This window comes from Lutra lutra, chromosome 7, assembly GCF_902655055.1.
Source record: "Lutra lutra chromosome 7, mLutLut1.2, whole genome shotgun sequence".
Classification (NCBI taxonomy): Eukaryota; Metazoa; Chordata; class Mammalia; order Carnivora; family Mustelidae; genus Lutra; species Lutra lutra.
Genome location: NC_062284.1, coordinates 83,443,513 through 83,461,805, shown reverse-complemented (window position 1 = coordinate 83,461,805; position 18,293 = coordinate 83,443,513). Strand labels below are relative to the sequence as shown.

Below are 18,293 nucleotides of genomic sequence, written 5' to 3'. Positions count from 1 at the left end.
TATGACTCCAGACATGGTCTTTGCTGTTGTAGGAACATGTGCTCTGTATGTTGAGTATTCTATGGATGCTAAGGTATGATTGAATGTGCAATAATTATAATTTCAACTAAGATTCCTGATGCCTAACCTGATTTTCTTATTTACGTGTGTGAGTCTTGATGGCCAAGAAGTTAGGAAAATGGACTGTCTTCCTCTACAGAGAAAGAGGGGATTTGAAGGGAGAAGCAGAATTCTTACAAGTAGCCATTCTAGAACGCTTGTCTTAAGGACTGATGTGAATTTGGCTCACCTTCCCCATCAAAGGGAATTTCTAGCAAATGCTGAAGACCTTGGTGCATTATTAACAAGTGTTTTAAGAAAAGACACTCTTTGGAGGGGTTTAGTGCCTCAGCAAAGTCTGAAGTGAGAATGAGAGGATTAATGAAGCCCCTACCTTGAGACAGGAAAATAACTGAGACCCCGAAGGGCTGCTCAAGGTCATAGACATTAATTATATGGACCCAAAGCAGCCAGGAAATTCGATGTAAATGACCTAGGATTGACCTGAGACAGGAGTATGTCCCTTCCCAGAGCCCAGCTTACCTTATATCCTGACGATTTGATGTGCACGCCGCGTTTGGTCAGAGTAGATTTCATTCGGATGAAAAAGGAACGTTCAAGGGTGTTGTCAGTGGTTAGCAGACTGGGGCTGGTTGACTCCACTGAAGAATACAAAAATATATACACACATGATTTAGATGTCTACATAGCCCCTCACAGCTACCGCTCAGGTGCAATCCTTGAGTTCACTAAAAATAAATGACTGATGGGTGCTAAGAGCGTAGTAATCAATTTACCTCATTTAGAAAATGTTTACTTTGCAGAAAATAAAAAAGAAAAATTAATGAATCCAGAGCAACTCCATTCCAGTTTCTAGCAGGAGAGGCCTTTTAAATTCCAGCAGCTCCCCAAGTAGGGTCTTAAGTAAGTAAGTAACAGCAGCCACCCCTCGAGGCTTGCCAGGTGCACAGGGATGGAGTAGTCAGGAGAAAGGAGGACACCATTGATTTACAGAATCAACCAACACCGAGGCAGGCAGGCTGCTGATGGGGAGGAATCAACCAACACCGAGGCAGGCAGGCTGCTGATGGGGAGTACGGATCTCTGGCTCTTTGTTCTCCCTGCAAATCCCTTCTTGTAACATTTGTCCACTGGGCAGTTCGGAGGACAATGGGACTCTATCCTGGCCAGGGTCCTTGCCCTCCTGAGCTGGTCTTTGTTGTGGGGAATGAGAAAGCATTAAGTCTTCTCAACTGACTCATGACAGAGGGCTGAGAATGGAGTGTATAGACAGAAAGGAATAAAAACCACCTACAGTATTGTCCCCTGCTGTCTCTAATGACTGCTTGCCTTCCACCCCCATCGGAAAAGGATATTAACAAATAATCATCTCCTCTCTTAAGCGAGACAGTTACTCTTTCGCTTCATACATTTGTAGACTAAGCGGAATGCTTCTTTACTTCTGAAACTTAAAAGGGTAGTTTTCAGTCTTGTTGATATAAAAATATCTTTCTGCAAACAGGCCAGAAGGCCACATAAATCTGCCTTCTGAGGGATTTTTATCCATTTAAGTGATTTCCTGCAAAGAAATTAATTTTGGTACTTTTAAGCCTAATCGATACTGTCTAATTTCACTCTTCTAAACTAGTACTTTAAAGTTTAAAATATTTTTCTGAGTCTAAAATTAAAAAAATATATATCCAACAACAAACAAGATTTGTTTTGAGAAGCCTAACACGAGTTTTCTCACGAGTTTTTCACCCACGAGGGGTGGGGGTAAAGAAATAGGGGTCACAAAGGAACTTGTAAGAATTAAGCATGTACGAAAATAGTTATTAAAACACAAAGAAAAAGAGGAAAAACAAGCTTTTGAACTTCAAGAACCATATTCCATCTATTTCTAAGGGAAAGAAATACCCATTTCTTACGTGAAACTTAATGCTCAGAAGGGAGAATAGGAGCTCCTATGATACAGAAACCTTACTGTTTGTGGTCTGTGGCTTTTCTTGTAGCACTCCTGCCTAAACAGGACTGTATTTTCCTATGTTTGTGGCACTTCTGTTCTGGGGTGAGGGAGCCTCTGACAAGTATCCCTTTCTTATGTGTCTCTCTTAAGATTTTCTTTTCTTTCTTTCTTTCTTCTTCTTCTTCTTCTTCTTTTTTTTTTTGTTTTAGAGAGCATGGATCTGATGTCATTTTAAATGTACAGCTTTTTATCACTCGAGGGAAAAGCAGAGCTATGTTATATTTAGTACTTTCATTTCTTCTGATTAAATATGAATTACTATGAAATTTTTCTCATCATCTAACACGCCATAATACGCCAACAGCTTTTTAATACACTATATAAGCACAAACTTCTGCTCTAAGAGTTTAATTTGCCCCTCTAATCCAATCACATCAACCTTATTTCTCTTATCAGAGATTCCCATTTTGAATTAAATGAGCTCATTAGTTTTAATCAAAAGCAGAGAGATCAAAACTTAAACGTAAATGCTTTAGATCAGAACTGTCAGTCAGCCGTGCAGTTCTATTTTACTAAAACACAAGATCAGAGACCCTTAGAACCAATTTTTTCTCGTAAGGGATGCCGAGAGCTTGAAGATGCTATATCCTTTTTTTTTTTTTTTCTTTCTTTCCTCCCCTTCCCAAGGACAGATTATACATTTAAGGTTAGACTTCATTTATAGCAGTTTCTCATCCTGGTGGAAATGGAAAAGTATGCCAATCTACTGTTGTCCCTTTCACATTTATTGGCACTGGTCCTCAGAGACTTGAACTAACGGGAAGCCATCAGAATCCACACCACAAACTCGGCCTTAAAAATTCAGCTCTGTTCAGCAGGATCGTGTTCGCAATAGCTGAAGAAAAATGAAACTTCCCACAGAAGTGAGATGTATTTTAGGGCCAGGGTCCTGGGGTACCGTGACCGCAGGAGAAAGAAACTGCCTCACTCCAGAAGAGTGAAGAATTCAGGCATCATTAGAAACTACTGTTTCCAGGACGGAGAATTGCGGAGTACAACACTTTGTGGGCACGGCTGCTTCCTGCTGAGTGACAAGCTTTGTATGAGCTGTGGGGGCTGAACACGATGTCCTGGGCTGACTGAGGCCCCGCACACAACAACCCCCCCACCTTGTGTTACAACGGTAATTGCCTAAACATACAGGGGTGGCAGTAATTAAACCCAGGACCATTGGTGGGAGAGGAATGCTAAGGTCAGGTTTTGCTCCATTGAAGCTGAGATTTAAGATCCAAAGTGGTCTTTGAGCTTTATTTCCCACCATGGGGGAATGGGGAGTTGAGGAGAAAGCGAGGCAGCAACTTAGAAAAGAGATGGATTTCTGATAAAGATTTTCCTTTTCATTCCATATGACTTTCTAGTTCTGAGGGTGGGGCGGGAGTAACATGCCATGCTGTCCCTCTCAAAGGGACACGTAACAAACTCATTCACAGCACACGCTGTCCTTGGCTGTGCTTCCTTCAAGGGCTAGCAAATACACGCTGGTTATCCCAGCTCTGACAATGGCGGCTCTCTTGTGAGAGATGTGTTAGCCGTAGGTGACAGGCAACAGTGGTAGCTTTCCAAGAGAAGCTATCTGAGTGTCTCGGGTGAGAAGCAAGATTTTGATGAGGGCTCTCTCAGGAGAGAGTGTATGTAGCCTTGGTGATGTGCAACGTGCCTGTGGCATTGAATAGAGAATGTGTGTGTGTACACATGTGTGCATATATGTATGTGTGCATGGGTGTGTGTGAAGAGGACAGGGTGGCAGGAGAGGGGTCCTTAAGACTGTGCCCTATAGAGATGGAGGGCCAGTCTATGCCAAAGAAGCATTTTAGAGTGCTTTCTAGAGATCAGATGCTTTTCTGTCAGCTTTTTTGAGGCAGGCCATGATTGCTGCGTGCTCTGATAAGAAATTTGGGATTCAGAGAAGCTCCATCCGCTTCCGGAGACAGAGGAGAAATTTATGGCTGAAACTGGATTAAGTGGTCAAAGCCCAGATAGGGCCAGTTTTGACCCATGAATTATAAACAAGGAGCTGGAAAACAAAACACAAACGAGACCCACGCAACTCAAAGCGAGATAAAGAAATAGACTCTCTTTTGCTGAATCTCAAGGGCCTCAACTTTTTAATAAATCTAAATTATCTCGGCTCTTGAAATGTCAGTTTTTGCATATTTTGTAAAATTTACAGAACAATTTATAGCAAAGTTGTAATAATTTTTATGTTGGCAAATGCCACCATAATGTGAAATCATATCTGCGTTATTTCACATTTGTTTATGAATCCCTGACTAGAGCTGTACTTGCTGCTTCCTTATTAGTATGTAGGGGCAGGAGGTGATGGGGAAGCTCGAGGAAGATGAGGGGGTAGCTGGGAACCATCTAGTTCTACTGGCTAATCCTAGGGCCAGGTCCACCTGAACACTTCCTGGATTTTTTCCAGGATCTCTGCAAAGAGATGGGGCCCCAGCATAAAGAGGAGCTTTCTTTTTCATACACTATAAATGTTTTCAGTGCAACCCCAACCCCATGTCAGAACCTTCTAACTGCCACCAAATCCTGATTGTAGGAGGGAAGGCCAAGAAAAATTAAGTTTTGAGAAAACTTGGCTGCTCCTCAGTTGTGAACGAAAGAAGTATTTTTCCTTTTGAAAGAGAGGTGTATCGGGCTATGCTGCTAACACAGGTAGTTAAATATATTCTTTTCCTATTTCATTGCGTAAATGAATCTCTCCTTTTTCAGAGGTTCTGTGCATACAGGACAAACCAAAGTGCAAATAACCAAAAGGGCTTTTACAAGGGAAGAGACATTGGTTCATTTTGCAATTACCCTGATGAAGCCAAATTGTTTCATTGTCGTATTCTGTTAGCTTTGTTAGATACTGATGTATTTTAGGACTTTAGAATGAGTAGGTGTCAAGTATATGGCAAGTTGTTTCTTTTTTTACGAAAGTTTTCCTGCTCTTCCTCAGCCCCTTGGAAGTTATCTATAGTCTTATGGCTTTCTCAGGTCAAGGAAATGTGAGTCAAAGTCATGTGTCGCTTCTAGGTGGAATCTTTGAAAAGAGCCAGTCTCTTCGTAGAAAGAGGTCCTTTTTCTTTCCTTCTGCTATGGTAACTGTCAACATTTCAGATGGTGCCTGCCCTATTATCAGCCTGGGTCTTGGAAATAAGATAGCGTGGACCCTCACAGAAACAAATTTTTGTTACAATTTTGGAATCATTTTTTACTGCAGCATAACTTTGCCCATACTGACTGGATACAAATATTAGATCTTTATTATATAAAAATGTTGTTGTCCAAGTCTTCCAGATAGTCAGTGGAAGAGCACACAGACATGACATATGTTTGTCTGACTCCAAAGGTCATGATGTTGCCAAATACCGCCCTTAGAGTTATTTATTTAAATCTTCATTTTATGTCTTATGCTAGGCATTCCAGGGCAAAAATGCTGACACAGATCTAAACTGCATCCCCTTTACCACCTACGGTGGTTCCTTGTTCTCAGAGTTTAAAAGTATACATATATGTACATAAGTACATATATGTATTTACCTATGTCTAATATATTCAGGAGCTACTATTTGTTAAATGCTGACTTTCATGTAAGAAGATCTTCCCAACCTAGTTTCCCAACAGTAGGACAACCGTGGTAAATAAATCTTGTCTCACAGATAGTATCACATCAGATTTTATATTCATCCAGGATGACAAGTGTGGTCATTTAAAAATGCATAAATTGTTCAATATTCCTGCTTCCAAAAGGAAGTGTGGGCTAGACTCGGTGACCTACTTCTAATAAATAGCAAATGGTGGAATATGACTCAGTCACGACAGGAAGAATGGGTTCTTTTTGGCTCTCTCCTGGGCTACTCACTCTGATGAAAGCCATCTGCCATATTGTGAGGAAAATTGGGCAACCTGGTGGAGAGGCCAGTGTTGCAAGGAACGGAGGCTTCCTAGTGAATCATGGTCACATGACTGACCTTAGAAATGGACCCTTCTGCCCCAGTCAAGTCTTCGGATGACTACACTCTGACTGATATTTTCATTGTAACCTCAGGGAAGATCCTGAGCTAGAACTACTCAGATTAACTGTTACTGGATTCCTGACCTGTAGAAAACATGTGAAATGGCTTTAAGCAAAATATTTGGGGTGATTTGTTATGCAACAATACATGACTAATATAACACCCACATCGACCCTCTTTCTGGAAAAATCATGGCCTTGTTTTGGCATGTGACAACAACATGGGTAAAACTCCTGTAATAGTGAGAAGGAATGCATTGCCCACTGTGCCTGTACCTGGCGAATTCACATATGCAAGAAACTCTACCTGTGATGCTGATTTTTCTAAGCAGAGTTTGTGTTTTCAAAGGTAAATATTCAATTGATTTTTTTAAATGTGCGATTTACAAAAGATGCTATCAACAGTGCCATCTACAAGATTGGGAGATCTTGAAAGGCAGGCCTGATGTCTTGCTTGTCTATTATGTGGTATCTATTCCCTGCTCTCCTCCTGCCTCCCTTACCCACCTCCCTTTGCCCCCCACCCTGGGAGCTGAAAGTGCCCAGCATGGTGTTTCACATAAGTAGTCACTCCGTGTGCATGCAGAATAAATAGTTAGATGCTTTCTTTTAAGAAGCCATGGCACCCCATGCTCACGGAACATCTTGGCCCAAGACTTGGTGTTTTGTTGTTGTTGTAGTTTATTTGTTTTTGAGGAGAGGGAGTTCTACGCCCCTCATTGTATTCATCTCCAAGGCATGTTCTGCAAAATATTTTGAGCCATGTGGTTTGGTAGTTGAAAAAGGATGGGCCCCATTTCCCCCAGAATTAGAGAATACTTCGTTCTGTTTTTGAGAGTTGGCCTTCATCCCACTGACCTGTTCTCTACCATGTGCCAGGCAACTTGGAAGGGGAGAACAGGCTTCAGTAGACTAGACTGAGATCCTTGACCATGGAGGCAAGGCAGTGCCCACCATTTTCCGTGAACACGCACTGCATCACCCTTTGGGTGCCATGCAAATGCAGTTCCAGCCCGTGAGCTCTGGCTCAGCAATCAGCCTCTAGCAGCTTCGGTTCTTGCTCTGCAGTATGACCAAAAACAAAACAAAACAAAAAACAAACAAACAAAAACCCAAAAAACAAAACAAAACCCACCAACAAACAACAATAAAAATCCCTGAATTTATTTAAGTCTCATTAGAGCCAATTCCTGCTCCCACTCAGTTGTGAGTCTTCAGCCTTGTTTAGAAACTTGTGAATCATTAACTGAAACTCTAGAGCATAGCTGTGAAAATAATTGTGGTTCAATAATGATGTAATAAACTTTTTTCAAAGTCACATTAAGGATCATCCGCCAAAAAAAAAAAAAAGAAAGAAAAAAATAATAATCTGCCAACCCATGCCACCTGTCAGCACACACTCGCTGGCAATATCTGCCTGCCTGGGATGAGAACCACGACGCATAAGGTTGCCTTTCAGGTTTCCTGCGCCTGGCAGGGGTTGCTACTCGGTGAGGTTGTCCCCTGAGGGAGAGGAGCGTGTTTGGCTGCCGCCTGCTGTTCTGTACTTGGTGTGTGGATGATACTGCTCTGGGGACATAGACTCAGTGTCAGAGTCAAGCTGCTACCAGTGGGTGTTTCTGTACATGACTACGAAAGCCCCAGGAAAGTTCAAGGGGAAAACCCAGGCAGTGTAAAGATGGCCTTTGAGAGTACAGGGCATCCAGTGTGGCCCGCTCTGCAGCAGGCTCTGCACTCCCAGGAACAGGCTGTACGAAGGCTGCCAGCAAGTGTTTTAAATCTTACCAGAGACGCCCTATAAATGTGGCCACTTGAGGGATCTATTCTGGGAGAGAAATATGGCGCATCCTCCCGGGATGCTGTTGGATTCCATTACCAATATTGCGTATGGGATCCAGTGTGGCAATGCTTTTATCACGACTATAAAGTGGTTACGAGCCAATTCCTCATATAAAACATACTCAATAACATCGAGGCTCCCCCTCCCCCCTTTTCTGTTTCCTTCTTTTATTTCCTTCCTTTCTTTTTTCTCTCCTTTCCTTTCCTTTTCTTTTCTCTCTTTTTTTTTAATTTTTAAACAACAAACATGATGTCAGACAAAGGGCATCAGGACTTGGTCTTTTGTAGTACAAAACAAAATAATACGTAAACACCTTTGTGAAGGCAGCTCAAAACCCCATGTTTTCTATTAAAAAGTCATGTTCAATCTTCACTGTTGATAGAACCGAATAGCTAACACAGAGAACATTGTATATCAGAAAGGTCAATAGTTATTATGAGCTACAAATATATTTTTTTCCATCCTTCAGGCTGTTTAGCGCATATCACAGCATGAGCAGCTGTCTCCTTTAATGCTTTTAAAATTAGAATCCCAAAGAGGAAGAAAAAAATTATGGTTGCAATGATTGCTCTTTGCTTTTGTAAGTTTACTTTAATATACTATTTTATATACATGAGTCTCCCATGCAGCCCATCCATGGGGCGAGTACCAGTTGCCAGGACCGGGTGGAACGGCCATGTTTATTTTCTGAGCATTCTGGCCAGATCTCCGTTTCAGGAGCAAATGTGGGCAACACACTATGTTGTAAAATGGGGGTATAGACAGGAGTCAGGTGGCAAAGTCACTTGCAAACACACGCATATGCATTCTGCCTTTAAAGCTCTATGACTGACTACAGCAGTGCCGTGGGATGAGAAGTGGTTATGGAACCCAGCTGCCAAATCAGGCGGTGATTTGAGCCATTGATACACAGACATCAACTGCAGGCCTCTCAACTGGGAGCACACCTTTTGAGGTTCTTTTTTTCAAAATTTTATATTAGCAATTTTATTGTTAAAGAATTAAATATTATGGGCTTCAAGCCCCACCAAACCTGAAAGTACCCTTGCTTCTGAGCATCTTATTTATTTATTTATTAACATATAATGTATTATTTGCCCCCGGGGTACAGATCTGTGAATCATCAGTCTTAAACAACTCACAGCACTCACCATAGCACATACCCTCCCCAATGTCCATAACCCAGCCACCTTATCCCTCCCCGCCATCCCCAGCAGCCCTGTTTGTTTCCTGAGATTAAGAGTCTCTTATGGTTTGTCTCCCTCCCAATCCCATCTTGTTTCATTTTTTCCTTCCCTACCCCTGAAAACCCCCACTCTGCCTCTCAAATTCCTCCTATCAGTGAGATTATATGATAATTGTCTTTCTCTGATTGACTTATTTCGCTCAGCATAATACCCTCTAGTTTCATCCACGTCGTCACAAATGGCAAGATTTCATTTCTTTTGATGGCTGCATAGTATTTCATTGTATATATATACCACATCTTCTTTATCCATTCATCTGTTGATGGACATCTAGGTTCTTTCCATAGTTTGGCTATTGTAGACATTGCATCACCTCCTTTTAAGGATTTAAAGGTGGCTCTTTGGCCTGTCCCCAGAACTTTTTGCCCTTACTCAGCTCACGACCCTAAAAGACAGGATGAGGTTTTAAAGTAGCCCATGTAAGCACCTGTCAGATGTTTTATTATCACTCACTTAGTCCTTGTTCAGTTATTTAAATACTGAGTATCTACAATGAGCTAGAGTTATTTGTAAATGTAAGTGCTTACATCTTGGAGAAGGGGAAATAGGTAGAAACTTCTGGCAATGATGAACCCTATAAAGAAGAGAAATGAGGAGTAAGGGGCTGGAGAGCAAGGTGGGGTGAGGGTCGGTTGGATGGACACAGGGGGCTCACTGATGGGAGCGCTTTGGAGAAGACAGAAATTCACATGGATAACTGAGTGAAGATGCCACACACACCTCACACTGTAATTTCAGAACATCGGGTTGGTAAAAGGCTTTATAGAAAACCATTATTTAGATAGATGTGTCCTAGTGACCAATTCTAGACATGTTATCTTTTTTTTTTTTTTTCTGGTCCAAAATTAAAATAAGTGCTATACAAAAGACAAAGAATTTAACATGTAGGAAACCAGTAGAGGAATTAGTGGACACAACTGTCCAGAGTGTTCAGTGCCCCCGGATATACCCACCAGCATTGTTCATTCTTCCAGCAACTCCAGAGGGAGCAGCTTCAGGACAGAAAGGGGAGGAAGACTGAATAAATAAATGACTTTCTTCTCTTTGGTGAGTTTTGGTAATGAAAATAAAGGGTCCTGAGCATGTTCACTGATCAAGAAGACTGAACTTAAAGGTGTATACACTGGAAATGCTCATTGAAGAATTTAAATCCTAAAGGATATTTAATCAGTGACTGAGAAAGATAAGTGAACCTCTGAAATGAGGGGGAAGAAAAAAAGGGAGGATGTGAGAGAAAAAAGAGAGAGTGGGGGGAGAGAGAGAAGTGTGATGGGAATGGCCTTGAACATCTTAATTTCAATAGAGGACATGGAGAGGAGAGGATTTTGAAAGTGAAAGCCGATATAGCAGCCCATGTGGGCAAAGCAATTGGACTGATAGAAAATAAGTAGTAAGACTTGACAGTGGCTGGAAGTTGCTTAATTTTAAGAGCACAAATTTTCTAGAGTACCCTAATAACAGTGACTTTGTGGTCTTTCCAGGCAGTGCTCAGGATGGGGAACTTTTCCCAGGGATGGGAGCTGGCACGATGGGAAGGAAAGAAAGTCCCTAGAGTGAGGGATTGCCAAGGGTTAAAAGCAAGCAAGTGAAAGCAACAGAGTGATGGGCTGCGGAAGAGAAAAGGGTAATGGGGTGGTGACCTGGAGGAGGCAGCCAGGAAGGGGGAGGTTTGTTCAGAAGGGATTTGTGAGGATGCTGTTTATGGCTTTTAAATAAGTTTATATCGTTCTCTATTCTCTCTACGCTCATAGGAAATTTGGAAAATATGAAAGAGTAAACCAGAAAATTAAAAAAAAAATCTCTACAACCTTGTCACTCATTTATAGTCACTATTAAAAGTGATGTTTTGCTGCATTCTTATTTACTATTTATTTATCTACTGATTTCAAAATAGGGACCATTTATTTATTTTTATTTTTATTTTTATTTTTTTATTTTCAACATAACAGTATTCCTTGTTTTTGCACCACACCCAGTGCTCCATGCAATCCGTGCCCTCTCCAATACCCACCACCTGGTTCCCCCAACCTCCCACCCCCTGCCGCTTCAAACCCCGCAGATTGTTTTTCAGAGTCCATAGTAAAAGTCATGGCTCACTGTGTGATAATAGCAGTACTTTTATTAGACACTGTTTGGGGGAATAAAAGGATATTGGAGCTCTTGGTTGCAAACCTGCTTTTAAAAAAAACAGAAATGAGAGTATCTGCCTTTGCCCATATTATTATCACTTCAACCATGCTATTTTTACTGGCTATGTAATGTTCCATAGCTTGGTGATGAATTTTTTTGAAATGAATCTTCCTTCAACTTTTTTATTATTTCTTAGGGTGGATTTCTAGAAGTGGTATTACTAGGTTTAAAAACATGAGCTAGCTTTTCTTTCTTTCTTTCTCACTTTCTCACTTTCTCTTTCTCGCTTCTCTCTTTCTCTCTCTCTCTCTCTCCCTCCCTGCCTCCCTTCCTTTCTTCTTCTTTCTTTCTTTCTTTCTAAAAAAAACCTAATGTGTACAAATTGATTTTGCATACAACTTTGCAGAAAAGTTATGCTTTATTTACATATAATCAACAGTGTTTGATAGTGTTCATATTGATTGCTATCTTAAAATATTTGTTCTCACTTGATAAAAAAAATAGCAGAAGAGTGAGAGAAGATACTTTACTGGGGTCTTCCTGAAAAGGTGTGCAAAAACACCTCACATGTTTAATATGCATTTCTATTTCTAATAAAGTTGAAAGATGTTTTAATCCATACTTACTGGCCATGTGAATTTTTTTCAATGAATCCTGCATTTATGTCCTCTGTTTTACACTTGGGTTTTTAGTTCTTTCTTATCAATTTGAATGAGATAGTTTCCTTTACTAAGGATATTATATTTTTGAATGCCTTATTTATTTAGAGAAGGGGGAAGGACAGAGGGAGAGAGAGGTCTTAAGCAGACTCCGTGCTAAGCACAGAGCCCAATGCAGGGCTCATGACCCGACTGAGATCATGACTTGAGCCGAAACCTAGAGTCAGATGCTTAACCAACTGCGCCAGCCAGGTGCCTCATGGATATTATTTTTGACATACTTCTTGTAAATATTTTCCCATATATTTGCATTTCCTGTTTGTAATGTTCACCAATACATGTTTTTAAATTTTATATTGAGAATTCTATGTTTTTCCCTTTGTGACTTCTTTTTGTTGCATTTATATCTTAGAAAATTTTTATCTTTTTTTTTTTTATACAGATGTTTGGCATGTTAAAAATGAAGCATGGTTAAAGGTCAAGGGATGGTTATGCCAATGGGTGGCTGAAGGCAAGTCAAAGAATGAGCTTTTTGAGCTGTGGCCGTCAAGGAAGTGTGTGGAGTAGTTAGTCATTCTGGAAACTATTATTCTGGCACCTGTTGCCTCCTTGAAGAGATTGCAGCACAGGAAGACTGCAGAGCACGAGTGGACACCATTGAGAACAGTAGGTGAATGATGTGGCTGTTGACAGCTGATGGCACTGAGAATAGATAAAGATGGTCCTTTGTAAAAAATTTTGAGGAAATTTTGAAGTGATGATATTGGGGGAAACGGTCCAGAAGTGACGGTGGAAACGAAGCATGATGGCCACTCCTCTTTTGCACCAGAGAGTCAGAAGCATAGGAATAATGGCGTCTTTAAGAGAGAGTTTCAAGAGTGGTGGCCTCCAAGAGAGCATGATTTTCATAAGCATGAAGAGGCAGAAGTGGGGCTTGTGGAAAAGGTGATGGCTCTAGCACAGTTTAGTTCTCATTAGGGTTCCCAAGTAAAATACAGGAAACCTTACTAAATGTGAATTTCAAATAAACAATGACTTTTGTTTTCAGTATCATCCAAATACTGCATATACATTTCAAATTTAACTGAGAGTCCTATATTTTATTAGGGAAATCTGGCCACTCTTTCCCTAGAAGAATGAGAAAGGGTTTTGCATGAGAGCTGCCATGTTATTAACAGGAATGAAGACTGCAGGAGTTTGGCCTGAGATACATTTGTTTGACAGAGAAAAAGTTCTGAATGCTTGAAAGTTTCCCCTGGAGAATGTTAGAGAACTAAGCAATGATTGAAAATTCAAGGGAATCCTGGTATACATATGTGGCTTTTTTGAAATTTGCCTTCTCAGAGATGGGGTCTAGCACAATCACCATTTTTAAAAATTAAAGTGTAACTGACATACAATATCCCATTAGTTTCAGGTGTACATCATAGTGATTCAATGTTTGTGTACATTATGAAATGATCCCCAGTGTAAGTCTAGTTACCAACTGTCCCTGTATAAAGTTATTACAGTATTATCATCTATATTCTCTATGCTGTATTTTCATCCTCATGACTTACTTTGTAACTGGAAGACTGTACCTGTTAACTCCCTTCACTGGTTGTGCCTTCCCTCCAACTCTTCCTGCTCTGGTAACCAACAGTTGGTTTCCTGTGCCTAGGAGTCTGTTTCTGTTTTGATTATTATATTTTTTAGATTTTAGATATAAGCCAAATCATATGGTAGTTGTCCTTCTCTGACTTTTCTTGTTTAGTAAAACACCTTCTAGATCTATCCATGGTGTTCCAAATGGTAAGATTAGATTCTTTTTTTTTTTTTTTTATGGCTGAGTAATATTCCTGTGTGTGTGTGTGTGTGTGTGTGTGTGTGTGTGTATGTGTGAGAGAGACACACACACACATCTTTATTCGTTTATGTGTTGGGGGACACAGGTTGCTTCCGTATCTTGTCTAACATAAATAATGCTGTAGTGAACATATGGGTGCTTATCTCTCTTCAAATTGGTATTTTCATTTTCTTTAGATAAATACCCAGTTGTAGAATTGCTGGACTGTATGGTGGTTCTCTTTTTAATTTTTTGAGGAACTTCCATACTGTTTTCCAGAGTTGCTGTACCAATTTACATTCCCACCAATAGTTCCAGGGTTCCCTCTTCTTCACATCTTCACCAACGCTTGTTATTTTTTGTCTTTTTGATTTTCACCAATCTGACAGCGGTAGGGTGATATCTCATTGTGGTTTTGATTTGCATTTCCCTGATGATGACTGATGTTGAATAGCTTCTCATGTGCCTGTTGGCCATCTCTTTGGAAAAAATGTCTATCCAAGAGCTCTACCTGTTTTTAAATTGGGTCATTTGTTTTTATAATAATTTGTGTGAGTTCTTTATATATTTTAGATATTAACCCCTTATTGGAAGTAGCCAGTTTTTATTTTCATGTGTATGTGTGTGTGTGTGTTCTGGGGATAGAGGACAGTTTGGGTTGGCAGGTCTCCATAAATGTCTCCTGAGTCAGTGTCTTCTGCTCATTTATTATTTTTTTTATCATAGGGGAGCGATCCGAGCAGCTAGAATTTGTTGCTTTCATTATGGCTTTAGTCCAGCATGTCTTGAAGTGGTTATTTTTCAAAATGTTTTCAGTTACAAGTACGATATCAAATCCATCATCAAGAAAGGATTGAGGCTTATTGGAGAATATTCTAGTAACATTATTTATAGTTGTAGTAATTTAGGGGAGCCAGAAGTGGGAGATAGCCCAGTAATTATCTATAACTTACTTTGCTAAAGAATATCTATCTTGACATCTTATAATTAAGCAAATTTTCCTTTTACTTATGATCCCAGTAAGTTTTAGTGACTACTGCTCCATCTTAGCACCTAAACAAAGTCTTTTAATCCTTTGGCAGAAGTATTCCTGCTTTCCTGCGAGGAAGACAGGGCTTCATCATTATAATTTTGGTCAGCTAATAGGTCTGTAGGCATCATAATATATGTGCCGGCATCATTTCCATATCTGAACTCGATGTTAGGTCATTTGTATATTTTCTTCAGGGCTACGCATAAATCTTCCCAAGTGGTAGGGATAAAAAAGCAGACATTTTTTTAATGACTCCATTTACAGAGTTTGCAATTAGCCTTGCTGTAGAATTACCCTCTTTTCTTCAATTTAAAAAGATAAAGGCTATGGCTAATGGTGATGGTGCAAATGGGGTAGACGCATCCTTTTCTCAAACTGGGTGCAAAGCAAATTTGTATTAATGACTGCATTACTGCCCCTTTCCCTGCTTCACATCTAACTCTCTAATGATGTACTTGATATTTTTTAACGTCGACACTTCAGCGTTCCATCAGACGGCTTCTGAGTCTAAATTGTATATTCTATAGTGCCAAATAATTATTTTAAGACTGGTACCACCTATGGCTTGTTGCCTGCTCGCTGAATGCTCCTCCTGCATTTGTCATAACAGTTTTGTGGTTAATCCTCTCAACTGCAGGGGTCCAGGTATTTGAGGTTGCCCTTGATCTGGGTCTTCCATTATTTGACCCTCCGTGAGAATGAACCCATCTAGAACAGTAGGCTGTCCTTTGCCCATTGCTCCATTCTGTTATTGCATTTATTCCCAACAAACTCCATTTGCATGTCATTAGTAAAGTTCTTAGGATTTTTCAAGAGCTTGAGAAAGCTGCAGTTTGGAAGTGACATACAAGTGCAGGTCCATTCCGAAGGGAGAATGCCCCCATTGTGATGCTTATCCTCAAAAGTTATGCTCAAAGTTATGACCTGCATCTTTCCGTTTCCTCCTTAATCGCTTCAGTTACAAGCAAAACCAAATACATCAAAACGAGTTTCCCTGAGACAGAAACGATTTATACATATGACACTTGAAATGGAGCACTCTTTTCCTCTTCAGAGAGACGTTAGAGTACTTCCCATGAGTGACACAAATAATGCACAGGTATTGTAATGATTACTAATATTAATTCCTACATGGTAGACAGTACGGCTTTCACTTTCTTCCGATCAGTTTCATGTATTATGTTTTTGGTGCGTAAACTGTGTTATATTCTTTAAATTGTGAGCATCTCACAGACTGGACAAAATTATCTTATATCCAAAGGGGAAACTAAAAAATCTCAGGTCAACCTAGAAAGGCCTTTCATTCAGAGTGCCATGTCTTGCCCTTCAGAGTATTTTTGTTGACGCTAACAACCACTATCTACAATCATTTCGCTAAGAGTAGAAGGTTCTCTCCAGCCAGGTAAAATAGCAGTGTGTATGTAAGTAATTTGGGGGGAAGACAGAAATAGTCTTAAAGGGGAAATAAGAGCAAAAGAGAAATTATCTTTTTACAAAGAGAATTAGTTTACTTTAAAAAGAATAGTCCTTCTTCTACAATTTGAAGTCTAACATTTTAGTAGATGCATATAAGTCCAAAAACATAAAATTATCAATAAAAATTCTTGCTAGTTTGACAATTATTTTCCTTTCTCCTTTTGGCTTGTTGGGGAAGAAAGAAAGCATTCAGATACATGCAGAACATGTAAGTAATCTCAGTAAGGTGATATTCTTGGGATTTTCCATATTTATATATTTTTTCCTACATTGTATTTTCACTACCCAAGAGCCCTGGCTGTTATTTTTTTCCCGAAGTCTGAAGATCACCCCACGGATTAACAAATGATTGAGGATTCTCTCTTAAAAGACTCTTTAAAAAACTGTCAGAATCAGCCTGAGACAAAGATTTATTATGAACTATTTAAAGGGCTTAATATATGTATCCCCAATGAGCCCTTGGAGCAAACTAAAAAGGAAGAGTGGAATTCTCAAAGAATAGGAAAAATTCTCCAATGCCCCACTTTCTTCACACCATGATTACTGTTTACTCAAAGGATAAAATGCCTAACCTGTCACACAAAGTCTTCAGAAGCCACAGTCCTGCTGATGTACAGTAAAAACAAAACAATGAAGACCGACAGTAATGTGCTTGAGAAAGGCAGCTGTAATTTACTTTCTAACCTGTTCACTAACACACTAATGTGGCTACATCTTGTAGCAGGAGCTGATCTCTGACCCACGCAGCAATCAAACAACTACCCGAGTGTTGGCTGTCACAGAAGCTGGGACCGTCACCTTAATTATACGTTGCTGGATAACAAACCTTCCCTTAATGAGCAACTTTTCTCTTACGTGTATTCCAACTCACCCCTTCTGTCCTTGAGAAGGCCCACTGCAGATCACGGCAGTTGGAATCTGCGAAGCATATTCATAAGTATTCTTCCGAACAGGTAATAAACACTACCTGAGAAGGCTGTTTGCTTTATGAGAATGCCAAGGTATAATTAAAATTATAGACTTGCGATCCTGGGAGGCTCTAGAAAAGAATCACTCAAGACTGAAGGGAAACTTTTCAGTGAACTTGGAACCAAGCTTTTCTCTTTTCATATTAGTAATAATAGTAATTATTATTATTGTAATGACTGTCTTCTTTTCTTTGCGATTTATGTTTGCCAATGAGATTTTTTCTCCCCCTAAATTGATATGATGTCTGTACTAGCATTTCATCATCCTAGACATGGGATTTCTTTATTTTCCTCTCATTATAACTATCCTTGATTCTGCTATTATTGTCTCATAATGCCCCCAACAATTAACTCAGCCAAAGAGGAGGGTCTTACAGGGAGAATTTATAGATAACCTTGAGGAGAAACAGTGCCTCTGTGAAAAGAAGGACAAACAGTGAGGCAATCTAAATATAAAGACAGACTTCCATCATGTCAGAATCTCGGTGCTGGTTTGGGACTAGCCCATCAGCAAGGTGAATGGGATAGACTGTTACCCATTGCAGAGAAGGAGTGGACTTAGAGACTGGATCTGTGTGCTCCACTTGGGTTTTATTTTAATCTTCTAAAGCCTTTGCTTCTTTTTCTTTTCATAGGGATAGATAGATTTTCTCCGCAAAACAGCTCTGGTGATGTTTGGTAAGACGTAGAGTAATATACAGATAGCATTTAGAGAACCCTATTGTATTTGCTTTAAGATGTCATGTGCTTTGGAATACACAAATGAATCCATGCAAATCACATGTGATGGCACCTGACGAACCCTCGGTGAATGCTAGATGTTGTGACTGTATTCGGTGCTCATAATACCTTTGCAGATATTAGGTGGATGGAGGAGCGGTAAGGGATGGTAATACTCAGTAGTCCCCTGGGTCCCGGAGCGGAAGATCCTAACGCAGAATAACAACAGTGGTACCGCTGGGCAGGATGATGGCTAAAAACCCAGAAAGCAGTCTTGTGGCATGGGGGTCTGACGTATGCCTTGGAATTAGGAAGCTTGAG

The 18,293-nt window shown here is 40.1% G+C and overlaps 1 protein-coding gene across 2 annotated transcripts in view; it reads right to left on the bottom strand.

The window, feature by feature from the left end:
* Positions 1-18,293, bottom strand: part of NPAS3 (neuronal PAS domain protein 3) — an 866,185-nt gene that overhangs the window by 72,859 nt on the left and 775,033 nt on the right. For both annotated transcript variants that reach the window (XM_047738684.1, XM_047738685.1), the window contains exon 6: positions 583-701. In XM_047738684.1, coding sequence (XP_047594640.1) covers positions 583-701 — 119 coding nt within the window. The remainder of the gene's footprint in view (positions 1-582; positions 702-18,293) is intronic.